This window comes from Falco rusticolus, chromosome 19 (assembly GCF_015220075.1).
Source record: "Falco rusticolus isolate bFalRus1 chromosome 19, bFalRus1.pri, whole genome shotgun sequence".
Taxonomy (NCBI): Eukaryota; Metazoa; Chordata; class Aves; order Falconiformes; family Falconidae; genus Falco; species Falco rusticolus.
This window is the reverse complement of record NC_051205.1, coordinates 5,695,572-5,706,902: the sequence shown is the minus strand read 5'-3', so window position 1 is coordinate 5,706,902 and position 11,331 is coordinate 5,695,572. Positions and strand designations below refer to the sequence as shown.

Below are 11,331 nucleotides of genomic sequence, written 5' to 3'. Positions count from 1 at the left end.
GGGGGCACTGGGCTGGGTAATGTGGCCGCTGGCACCAGTCTGGGGGGAGACAGAGACACCGGAGTGGGTAACGTGGGTACTGGGACCAGTCAGAGGGCATTGGGATGCAGAATGGGGACAGTAGGATGAGGAATGGGGCTACTGGGACCAGTCTGGCAGGGAAGGGGGACACTGGGATGAGGACAGGGGGTACTGGGGTGGGTACTGGGGGTACTGGGACCAGTCTGGCAGGGAAGGGGGCACTGGGACCGGTCTGGGGGGGAATGGGGACACCCGGATGAGGAATGGGGCTACTGCAGTGGTAACGCAGCCACTGGGAACAGTCTGGGAGGTAATGGGGACACTGGGATGAGGAATGGGGGCACTGGGCACCCAGTCTGGCAGGGAAGAGGGGCACTGGGGTGGGTCCCGGGGGCCCTGGGGAGTGGGGGGCAGTGGGAGCAGCCTGGGGCCCCCGGCCCCTGGCCCCCCCGCAGGTCGCGGCCGCGGCGGAATCAGGGCGACGCCGGGCGACTCCCAGCAATTTTGGGTTGGGAACCGCAGAAATGCAGCGTGGCGCAAGCCAGCCCTGGCCGACCGCGGGGACAGGGACGGGGACCGGGGCAGGGCATGCCGGGGGGCCCGGGGCACCGGGGGGGGCCCAGGGCTTGGGGGCACCTTGGGAGGACCTGCAGCCCCTGTCAGCTTGGGGGGGATCCCAGGGCTTGGGGGGACCTGGCGGAAGACACCCAAATTGTCTTGGGTGGGGGGTGTTCTGGCAGCTTGGGGGGGTCCCAGGGCATCAAGGTGGGGGGCTTAGGGCCACTGGGTGTCCCTGGCAGCTTGGAGGGGTTCCCAGGGCAAGGGGGGGGTCTTTGGAAGCTTGGGGGGGGGGGTGTCCCAGGGGTTGGGGGGACCTGGGGGGTGACACCCAGATTGGCTTGGGGGATTCTCTGGCAGACTGGGGGGGGGGGCAGGGCACCATGACAGCCGGTGGGTGGTAGGGGTGTGCAGGATTTGGGGGGGTCTCTTGGCAACTTGGGGGGGTCCTTTGTCAGCTGGAGGGGGGGGTCAGACCCCCCCAGTGCCACCCCCATGGCCACCGCCACCACTTTGATGCGGCTTCTGCACCGCAGCGCAATGAGAGACACATGGCCCGGGGGGGGCCCGGGGGGGGACGGCGGGGGGACGGCAGCGGGGGACAGGCAGATGGGGTGCAGCCCTGGGGCCTCCGCCGTGGCCCCCAGCCTCCATCCCTGTCACCCCAGAGGGGGTCTGGCCATGGAGGGGGGGCCATCCCCATGACCCCCCTGGCCGTCCCAGCGGGCCAGGCCTGTCCCCCGGGGCCACCGCAGTTATTTCTGGCCCGGCCGGGGGATAATTAGAGGGTGGAAGGAAGTGCCGCGGGCGTGGGCACGGCTCGGCCCCGGGGCAACCTCTGCCCCTGGCTTCCCCAGCCCGGGGACCCCCGGGTCCCCCCACGTCCCCAGGGGTCCCCCCAGATCCCCTGGGTTGTCCCACATCCCCGGTGTCCCCATGGGTCCCCCCATGTCCCCAGTGTCTCCTGGGTCCCCCCCAGATCCACTGGCTCACCCCAGGTGCTCGTGATGCTTGGGGGTCACCCTGTGTCCCATGGGTCCCCTCCAATCTCCCCCATATCCCTTTGGGACTCCCCCAGTCTCCCCATGGGACCTCCCAATCTCCCCCAGGTCCCCACAGGTCCCCCCAGTCTCCTCCATGTCCCCCTGGGTCCTCCCAATCTCCCCCATGTTCCCCTGTGTCCCCAAGGGTCCTCCCCAGTATCCCCCATGTCCCCTTGGGTCCCCCATGTCCCTACAGGTCCCCCTCAATCTCCTCTGGTCTCCCCTGGGTCCCCCCAATCTCCCCCAGCCCCCCCCGGGACTCCCCAGGTCCCTCCCAATCTCCTCTGTCCCCCCAGACCCTCCAGGTCCCCCCAGACCCTCACACACACATGGGGGGGGGGGGAGGCGGGCTGGACTCGGTGGGCCGGGGGGATACCGGGGGCCACCCAGACGCCTAGGGCCCCCACCCCGGCGGGGAGGCCAAGGCAGCAGAGTGCCAGGGCGGGGGGGATGCTCAACCCTGCTACGAGCCCTCCGAGAGTCCCCGGTGCCCCCCCGGCGGCTGGAGCCCGCGGGCGCTGGCAAGCGGTGCCCGGCGCACCCACCGCTGGGGCCGCCGCTATTTTGGGGCCTCCGACCGCAAAAGAAACATCCGGGGGCCGGAGCGCGGCGGGGGGGCGTGGGGTGGGGGGGGTGGGGGGGTGGGGGGCTGCCGCTGCCAGGCAGGGAGGGGGGGGCGTGGGGGCCACCCCCAGGGTCACCCAGCTGGCGGCCTGCTGGGAGGCTTGGTGGGCTTGGGGGGGGGCACTGGGGTGGGACACAGTGGGCTGGGGGGCTTGGGGACACCAAGGGGACACTGGGCGGGGGGGGGGTGGGGACACCTGGTGAGGGGACGCTGGTGTGGGGAGCTTGGGGGCACTGGGGGGGATACTGGGGGGAGACACTGTGTTTTGGGGGGGTGGCGTACCACATTCCCAGTGCTCCTTATTTCTAGTGCCCCCAGTCCCCATTCCCAGTGCTCCCAGTCTCAATTCCAGTCCCCTCAATCCTCTTCCCCAGTGCTCCCCAGCCCCAGTGGCCCCAGTTCTCACTCCCAGTGCCCATTCCCAGTGCTCCCCATTCCCAGTACCTCCAACCGCCATCCCCACTGCCTCCAACACCACCTTCCCAGCGCCCCAGTCCCCACTCCCAGTGCTCCCAGTCCCCACCGCCCGTGCTCCCCGCTCCCAGTGCCCCCAGCGCACACATGGAAGCGATTCGTGGGCTGGTTTTCGCTCCCCTTTGAAGGGCCGCGGTGCCCCCGGCCCAGCTGCCGGCACTTACCGCAGGGGGGGGCCGCGGTTACGGGAGCAGGGGGGTCCCCCGGGACGGGGACATTGCCAGCCCTGCCTGGGGACAGCAACCTCCGCCCTGCTGAGACCCCCCCCAACTCCTGTCATAGGGGCTGAGCCCCCCTACTCATGCTATGGGGCTGGGACCCCCCCCAAACTCCTGTCATAGGGGCTGAGCCCCCCTACTCATGCTATGGGGCTGGGACCCCCCCCAAACTCCTGTCATAGGGGCTGAGCCCCCCTACTCATGCCATGGGGCTGGGACCCCCCCAAACTCCTGTCATAGGGGCTGAGCCCCCCTACTCATGCTATGGGGCTGGGACCCCCCCCAAACTCCTGTCATAGGGGCTGAGCCCCCCTACTCATGCTATGGGGCTGGGACCCCCCCCCAAACTCCTGTCATAGGGGCTGAGCCCCCCTACTCATGCCATGGGGCTGGGACCCCCCCAAACTCGTGTTGGGGGGCTGAGCTGGGTTGACAGCTGGGGGTAAATGAATCAGGGAAGGGGGGGAAGGAAGGAGTGAAAGAGAGATGGAGAGGAGAGAGGGTGGGATGGAGGGTAGAAGGAGGGAGGGAAGGAGAGCAGAGGGAGGGATGGAGGGAAGGAGAGAAGAAAGGATGGAGAGGAAGGGGTGAAGGGAGGTGTGGAGGGAGGGAAGGAGGGATGGAGGGTGGAGGGAGAGATGGAGGGATGGAGGGAGGAAGGGACAGAGGGAAGGAAGGAGAGATGGAGGGATGGAAGGAGGGAGGGAAGGAAGGAGAGATGGAGGGATGGAGGGATGGAGGGATGGAGGGAAGGAAGGAGAGATGGAGGGAGGGAGGGAGGGAGGGACGGAGGGAAGGAAGGAGAGATGGTGAGATGGAAGGAGGGAGGGAAGGAAGGAGGGATGGAGGGATGGTGGGAAGGAAGGAGGGATGGAGGGATGGAGGGAGGGAGGGAAGGAAGGAGAGATGGAGGGATGGAGGGATGGAGGGAGGGAGGGAAGGAAGGAGGGATGGAGGGAGGGAGGGAGGGAGGGAAGGAAGGAGGGATGGAGGGAGGGAGGGAGGGAGGGAAGGAAGGAGAGATGGAGGGAGGGAGGGAGGTGGGCTGGCGGGTGCCAGCCAGTGGAGGGAAGTGGAGCCGGAGGATGAGCCGTGGGGCAGGAGCCCCCCCGTGTCCCCCCGCCCCCGCAAGCAAACCCAGGCGTCCGGCCGGGTATAAATACCCGGGTAATTGCGGGGGCCCCGGTGCCGCCCTGTAATCAGCCCCCGCCGCCGCCAGCCCCCGCAGCCCCCCGCTCCCCTCGCCGGGTGACCGCCAACCTTTGAAGGGCCCCGGGAGACACGGTGGGGTCCCCACCACCCCCAAGCCGGGCAGTGGGGGAGGCCCACACCCCAATTTGCACCCCCAGCTCAGGGACCCAGGCGTTTGGGTGACTCCCAACCACCCCCCCGCAGTGAACCAAACCCCCCAGTCGATGCCAGTGGGAGCCAAGCCCCCCGTGACCCCCCAGAAAAACCTCCCAAACCCTGCCAGCTGAGGAAGAAGAGGGATGGAGCCGCCGTCCCAGTTTGCTCCCAGTTTGTGGGCAGTGGAAGCCCTGGTGAAGCCGGGGGTGGAGGGGGGAACCGGGGGGGGGCGGGCTGGTGGTTGTGGCCTTCGGCGGGCGGCCGCGGCGCCGGCGGCTCCGGAGCGGAAAGCCCTGACTCAGGGCTGGGAAAGGGCCCCGCTGGCTCCCAAACAGCCGGGGCGGGGGAAAAATAGGAAAGGGGGAAAAGAAAAAGGAAAGGGAAAACAGGAAGAAAAGCCGGGGGGAAAGAGGGGGAAAAGAAAAGGTGGGGGCAAAGAATAAGCCCCTCATAGTGGGGAAACTGAGGCATGGGGGGATCCCCAGCCCCATCTCTGTCACTGCTCATGTCCCTGTCCCCAACCCTGCTCCCCTGCAAGTGCCCCTTGTCCTTGTCCTCAGTCGGCCCCCCACAGCCCATTCCCTCCCTGCTCTCCCCTGTCCCTCTCCCCCAGCCCCATCCTTGGTGCCCTCCGCCCCCCCCCCCCCCCCCCCCCCCCCCATCCCCGCTCCAGTCCCAGCCGGTCCATGACTCCTGTCCCTGGTTCCCCAGCCCCATCCTTGGTACCTCCAGCTCCATCCCTGGCTCCCTCTCATCCCCATCCCCGCTCCGTCCCTATGCCATCCCTGTCCCCATCCCATCCCCATCCCTATCCCATCCCCATCCTGGTCCACCCATCTCCATCCTGGATCCAATTCTGTCCCCATCTGCTCCGTCCCCATCGCTGGTACCTCGAAGTGGGTCCTGGATCCTGTCTTGTCCCCATCCTGTCCCCATCCCTCTCCTCCCCCTGTCCCCATCCCTTGTCCCCTGCATCCCCTCTCTGTTTTGGAGTGGTTTCACCCCACCTTGCCCCTGCAGACCCCAGGGTGACGCACCCCTGGGTGCCCCCAGGTTTCCCTGCCCGCTTCGTCCCTTTCTTCCCTCTTGCACCAGCCTTTCCTCTCCCTGTCCATCTCTTCTCTGTTTTGCCTTTTTCCTTCCCTCCTTTCCAGCCTTTTTCCCACTCATCCCCTTCCCATCTCCTTCCCCTTCCCCCTTCCATCCCCTTCCTCCTTCCTGGCCCTTTCTCCCCCCTCTCCTTCCTCTGCTTCCCCCTTTCCTTCCCAGCCTCCTTTCACTCTTTTCCTTTTCCTTTCCCTTTTCCCACCAGCACAGACCCTCTGCACTTCCCTCCCCCCAATCCCTGTCCTCCAGCCCCCCTCCCACCCCAGCCTTCAGCTTCCCTGTCTTCCTCCCTTTGCAACTTTTTTTTACTTTTCTTTTCCTTACATCTTTTCCTTTCCTTTTCCCCTTCCTTTCTCCTTCCCTCTTATCTTTTCTTCCTTTTTTCCTTTTCTTTCTCATTTCTTTCCCTCTTTTCATTCCTTGTTCTTTTTGCTCAGACTCTTCTCCCTCCTTTTCCCTTTTCCTTCCTCTTTTTCCGTCCTTTCCTTTTCCTTTTCCCTTTCCCCTTCCCCTTCCCCCTGCCCTGCCCTCCCTTCCCCCGACCCCCCCCCCGGCCCCCCCGGCGAGGGGCGGTTCGGGGCTGGGCTCCCGGCCCCGGTCCCGGCCCGGCCCAGCCCCGCCGCAGCGGCACAGCGGGGCGGGCGGCCGCCGCGGCGCTCCCTCCTCCCGCACAGACCCCGGCACCCCCGGCACCCCGACCCCGGCACCCCGACCCCGGCATCCCCGGCATCCCGACCCCGGCACCCCGACCCCGGCATCCTGACCCCAGCACCGCCGGCACCCGCGGCACCCCCGCACCCGCGGAGCCCCGGAGCACGGTAAGAAGCCCCGGGATATCGGACCCAGCAGGATGGGGGACCCCCCATCCCGGACAGGGACCCCAGGATATGGGACTCGGTGGGTGGGGGGAGCTGCTGCGGGATGGGGAAGCCTCCCGGGGCACGGGACCTGCGAGGACAGCGACCTTCTGGGGTGGTGACCCCCCTCCCCCCAGGACAGGGACCCACCGGGAATGGAGGACCCCCCTGGGATACAGGACCCTCTGAGGATGGGGGATCCCCCTGGGACAGGACCCCCCCCAAGGAAAGGAGACCCCCTCGAGTCAAGAGGGGTCCCCTGGGATATGGGACCCCCCCTGGGATATGGGACCCCCCCGGGAAGGGGGACCCCCCTCTGGCACTCGGCCTGGAGAGGACCCAGGTGTCCGGACAGGGGGGTGGGTGGCTGCAAGGATATTTTCAGCCCCAGGACTTCGTGACTGTTTCTAGATCGGCGTCCCCCCCCAGCCCCACCCTGTCACCACTGCCACCACCACACTGGCCACCAGGACCCAGCCTGGGGACCGCTGGGGTCCTGCAGCACCGGGGCACCCCAGGGTGCTGAGCCCTGGGTGGGTGCTAGATGAGGCTGTGGTGTCCTGAGACCTGCTGCTGGGGACACGTCTGTCCCCAGGGCCATTGCACCCCAGACCTGGGGATGGGGACACATCCGTCCCCAGGGCCGTGGCACCCCCAGACCAGCTGATGGGGATGTATCCATCCCCAGGGGTCCAGCACCTCTTGGGGACACATCTGTCCCCAAGGCCCCGGTGATGGGGCCACATCTTCCCTCGGTGCAGGGCCATGCCCTGGCCCTGTGACACCAGAGGCCACCATGGTCCCTGGGAGCCGCGGGGACCAGGAGCCGGGGACCTGGTGTCCCCCATCCCTGCGTGGGGCCTAATCTTCCCCCTGGCTGTCCTTGTGCCCACAGGGGACACGCTGGTGTCCCCCACCCCAGCAGGACCTGCACCCTGCCATCCCGGGGGGAGACCAGGACACGGGGATGGCACTGAGTGCCACCTCTGCCCCAAACTGTCCCCTCGCTGGGGACAGCTTCACAGTGTGAGCAGGGGGAGCCAGGGCCCAGGGTGGTGGGATGTCCTGGATGCCTGGGGACATGGGACGGGGCAAGGGGGAGCCAGGGCTGGGTGAGGATGGGGGCTGTGGTGGTGGCAGGGTGGCCTGGGGGCTTATGGGCAAGCTGGCAGGGGGAAACTGAGGCATGGGCTGGGGGGGGCCACCCGCTGGGGTCAAGGCTGGGGTCAGTAGCACTTTGGGGACGGGGACCAAGGTTTGGGGACCAGGGATGGGGTCTGGGGACCTGGGGTGGGGGACAAGGGGCTGGGGACTGGGCTGGGCTTTGGGGACCTGGGGGTCAGGGGACCACGGTTGGGATCTGGAGACAAGAGACTGGGACTAGGGACAGGGACTGGGGACCAGGAGTCAGGCACGGGGGATCGAGGACAAGGGACTGGGAATTGGGGACCCCCAGGGCAGGGGCTGGACCCATCCCACCCCAAGTGGCTGCTCGGGAGTTGGCGGGACACAGGCAGGGTCAGGGTCCCCAACACAGCAGCAGCCACGCTGGGCCATGAAGCCACCAGCTGTCCCCCCCAGCACCCCGGCAGCTGCCACTCGTGCACCGAGCTCGCGCGTCCTCAGCCCGCAGCTCCCGGCTCCCCGCGCGCCTGCCTTGCTCCTAATTTCCCGGCGCAAGCGGAGCTGATTTATGGGAGGTTTACACTATTTTAAGCGTGCCTCCGTTAGACGCTCGCCCTGGTTTTAATTACCTCGGCTCTCGCGGCAGGGCAGCGTTCCCGGGGCACAGGCCTGGCCCTTGTTATCCTTGGAAAACCGGGAGCATGCTGCGGCCGCCCCGGCCGGCTTAAAAATAGGCGCAATAACCACGGCAAAAGGGGGGGCACCCCCCCCCCAAAAAAAAAAAAGCTGGAAAAGCCACAGTGTGGGTGAAGGGGAGGGATAAATTTTAGAAAAATTAAAATAAAGGGAAAAACTGGAGGGTTTTGGGGGGTGGGGGGCAGCTTGTGACGCCCGGTCTCAGCCCGCGGCAGCTGAAAGCCATGAAGGGCATAAAAGCAGAGGAAGTTGCCTGGGGAGGGGGGAGGCCACAGCGTAATTCGATTAAAAGGCCATAAAGGCAGAAGGAGCTGAGACTGGGAGGGGGGGGAGGCTGGGGGGCAGCGGGGAGGGCCCCCCCCCCCCCCAGCACAACCCTGCTATTAGCCCTCAGAGAAGTCCCTGCGAGGATGCCGGTGCCCTGTGGGTGGAGATGGGCTGTTCTCAGCTTGGGGGGGGGGAAACTGAGGCACAGTGGTGTGGGGAGCTCTAGGGGGTGGTGGGGTGGAGGGGGAGGTGACGGGTGTCACTGCGGGGCTGGGTGCCCCGTGGTGCTCAACACCCTGGTACTGGGTGCTCCACAGTGCTGGGTACCCCATTGTACCGGGTGCCCCCCAGCACCCTGACACCCACCTCCCTCTTCCCACAGGCCGCTGGGCGCCATGGCCGCGTGCCCCCGCTGACGCCACCCCCGCCACCTCGGGGTGCTCCCAGCCATCGTCCCCCCACCACCGCGCCATGGGTGACTCCTACACCGCCGCCTTCCCCAGCGCCCCGGGGCTGCTCTCGCCCTCGGCCAGCCCCCAGGCATCGCCCGGCCCCTACGGCCCCGACTACGGCCCCTTCGGCCACCCCTTCCCGGCACCCACGGGTGCCCAAGAGGTGCTGGGTGCCCCCGTGGTGGTGACGGCCAAGGGACACCCACCAGGCGACTGCCTGCCAGGCGTCTACCCCTCGCTGGAGATGCCGCATCCCTACGGCTCCTGGTACAAGGGTGGCATCGGTGGGGGGCTGCCGGGGGGCTCGGGGCCGGCAGCACCCTCTTGGTGGGACGTGCACCCTAACGGGGGCTGGCTGGGGGGGCCGGCGGGCGCCGAGGGGCTGCAGGGCTCGCTGCAGGGCCAGCCCACCCTCAGCCCCCCGCTTCCCACTTACGGCTCCGATTTCGGGGCTCTCAACCCCCCCCCTTACACCAGCAACCCCGCTGCACCCCCCACCCCTAAAACCAACCCGGGCGAAACCCCGAAGGGACCCCGCGGCGGTTCGTTAGGGGGGCGTCCGGCCTGCGATTGTCCTAATTGCCAAGAGCTGGAGCGTCTGGGGGGGCCGGCGGGGTCCCGAAGGAAGCCGGTGCACAGCTGCCACATCCCGGGCTGCGGGAAGGTGTACGGGAAGGCCTCGCACCTGAAAGCCCACCTGCGCTGGCACACGGGCGAGCGCCCCTTCGTCTGCAACTGGCTCTTCTGCGGGAAGCGCTTCACCCGCTCCGACGAGCTGGAGCGGCACGTCCGCACCCACACGCGGGAGAAGAAGTTCACCTGTCTCCTCTGCAGCAAGCGCTTCACCCGCAGCGACCACCTCAGCAAGCACCAGAAGACCCACGCGGAAAGCGGCACCCCCAAAGCCCCCCCCGGCACCGGCGGGGAGCAGCCCCCCGCTTCCCCCCGGCAGCCGCCGGCCTCTCCCGGGAAAGACGCCGGCAGTCCCGAGGCCGGCAGCTTGTTGGAGATTTGAGCCTTCGTCCGTCATCCTCATCCTCCTGTGTGCTGCCGGGGATATTTATTACGGGGTGTTGCCCCCCCCTGCCCCCCCCAAACCCCGCATCCCCTCTCGGGGCTGGCGGCAGCTCCTTGTTAGCAATTATAATTTATGTCTTAAATTATGGGGGCCCTCTCCGAGCACTCTGGTGCTCACCGGGGGGGGGGTTAGTGAGGTGAGACCCCCTCCCCTCTTTCTCCTCACCCCCCCATCTTCTTGCCCCCAAAACCCCGCTGGCCGCCTCGCACTCCCGCACAGAGCTCAGGGACAGGGTTCGCCCCTTCTCCTCCGCCTCCGGCCTCATTAATACGCCCGGTTCGTTAGGCGCTAATGTAATGTACCCCCCCCCCCTTTTTTTAGCTGGCTGCCCCCCCAAAAATAAAAGCAATAAAGGGATTGCTAAGGCGTGATAGCAGAGCCGTGCCCCCTTCTCCTGCACCAGTGGGGCTGAGACCAGGCGGCTTCATCACAGGGATGGGTCCTGCGTCCTCCCGCGCTCCTGCCCTGCGGCAGCTCTCAGCACTCAAAGGGAAACTGAGGCACGGAGGGGACACGGCCCTGTGCCCCCCCCCCCCAGCTCTGGGGGTGGCAGGAGCCCAGTGGAGTTGGGGACAATCTGGCTCTGTCCCCTTGCCCCCCATCCCTGGGTCCCCGCCGCAGCCCCTTGCTGCCGGCTCCTCGCGGCCCTGTATCCCTGTGGTCCCCTGTCCGTGTCCCCACATCCCCAGGACTCTGCTGCCCTGCATCCCCTTGTCCCCACAGCCCCAAGACCTTGGGTAGCCGTGGTCCCACGTCCCTTTTTCCTGTGTCATCCCATTTCCAGGACCCCACGGCTCCGTGTCCCCATGACCCCATGTCCCCACGAGACCCTACCTACACCAGCCTCACCCTGCACACGCATGTGCCCCAGCCCCGCACACCCGCCCTGGCCAGCCACACGTGTGTCCCCAGGACACCCATGCACAGGAACACACACACACGTGTGCGCAGGGACACGTGTGAGCACAGCCCCTGCCCAGCCAAGCCTTGCCTCAGTTTCCCCACAGCAGCATCGTGGCCAGGAGCCACGTGGCAGCATGTGGGCATGTGGCGGGGCCACGTGTTACCAAGGACACCCCAATTTTGGGCGCCGTGGGCTGGCAGGGACCCGGCCCCCCCTTCCCCCGAGCACCCCCCCGGATCCCTGGGCTCCCGCCAGCCCTTTGATGCGCCCAGCTCTGGTTTGGGGATTTTCCTGAAAAAAAAACACCAAAAAAGCCACGGAAAAAGGCAAAGGGAGGCGGAAACAGGCTCCTGTGCCAGCACGAGGCGGGGGGGGGGTGGGGGGGGGGCCTGCCAGCGCCCACCGCCCCACGGGGGGAACAGGGCCAGCAGTGGGTCCCTGTGCCAGCGTGGCGGGGCCCTGGGTGCCACCCCTGGCCACACGTGCCAGCCCTGTGAGTCACGTCGGCCACGGCTCCGCAGGGCTGGCCAGCGCCCAGGTGTCCCCAGGGAGGGGGGGA

The 11,331-nt window shown here is 67.4% G+C and overlaps 1 protein-coding gene across 1 annotated transcript; it reads left to right on the top strand.

The window, feature by feature from the left end:
* Positions 1-6,168: 6,168 nt before the first annotated feature.
* On the top strand, positions 6,169-10,232 carry SP7 (Sp7 transcription factor). Its single transcript, XM_037370802.1, has 2 exons — positions 6,169-6,211; positions 8,721-10,232. The coding sequence occupies exon 2, from the start codon at positions 8,810-8,812 to the stop codon at positions 9,803-9,805; it is 996 nt and encodes a 331-aa protein (XP_037226699.1). The 5' UTR covers positions 6,169-6,211; positions 8,721-8,809; the 3' UTR covers positions 9,806-10,232.
* Positions 10,233-11,331: the final 1,099 nt, after the last annotated feature.

Coding starts and splice junctions, on each gene's coding strand:
- SP7 (XM_037370802.1), top strand. CDS start 8,810: ATGGGTGACTCCTACACCGCCGCCTTCCCCAGCGCCCCGGGGCTGCTC.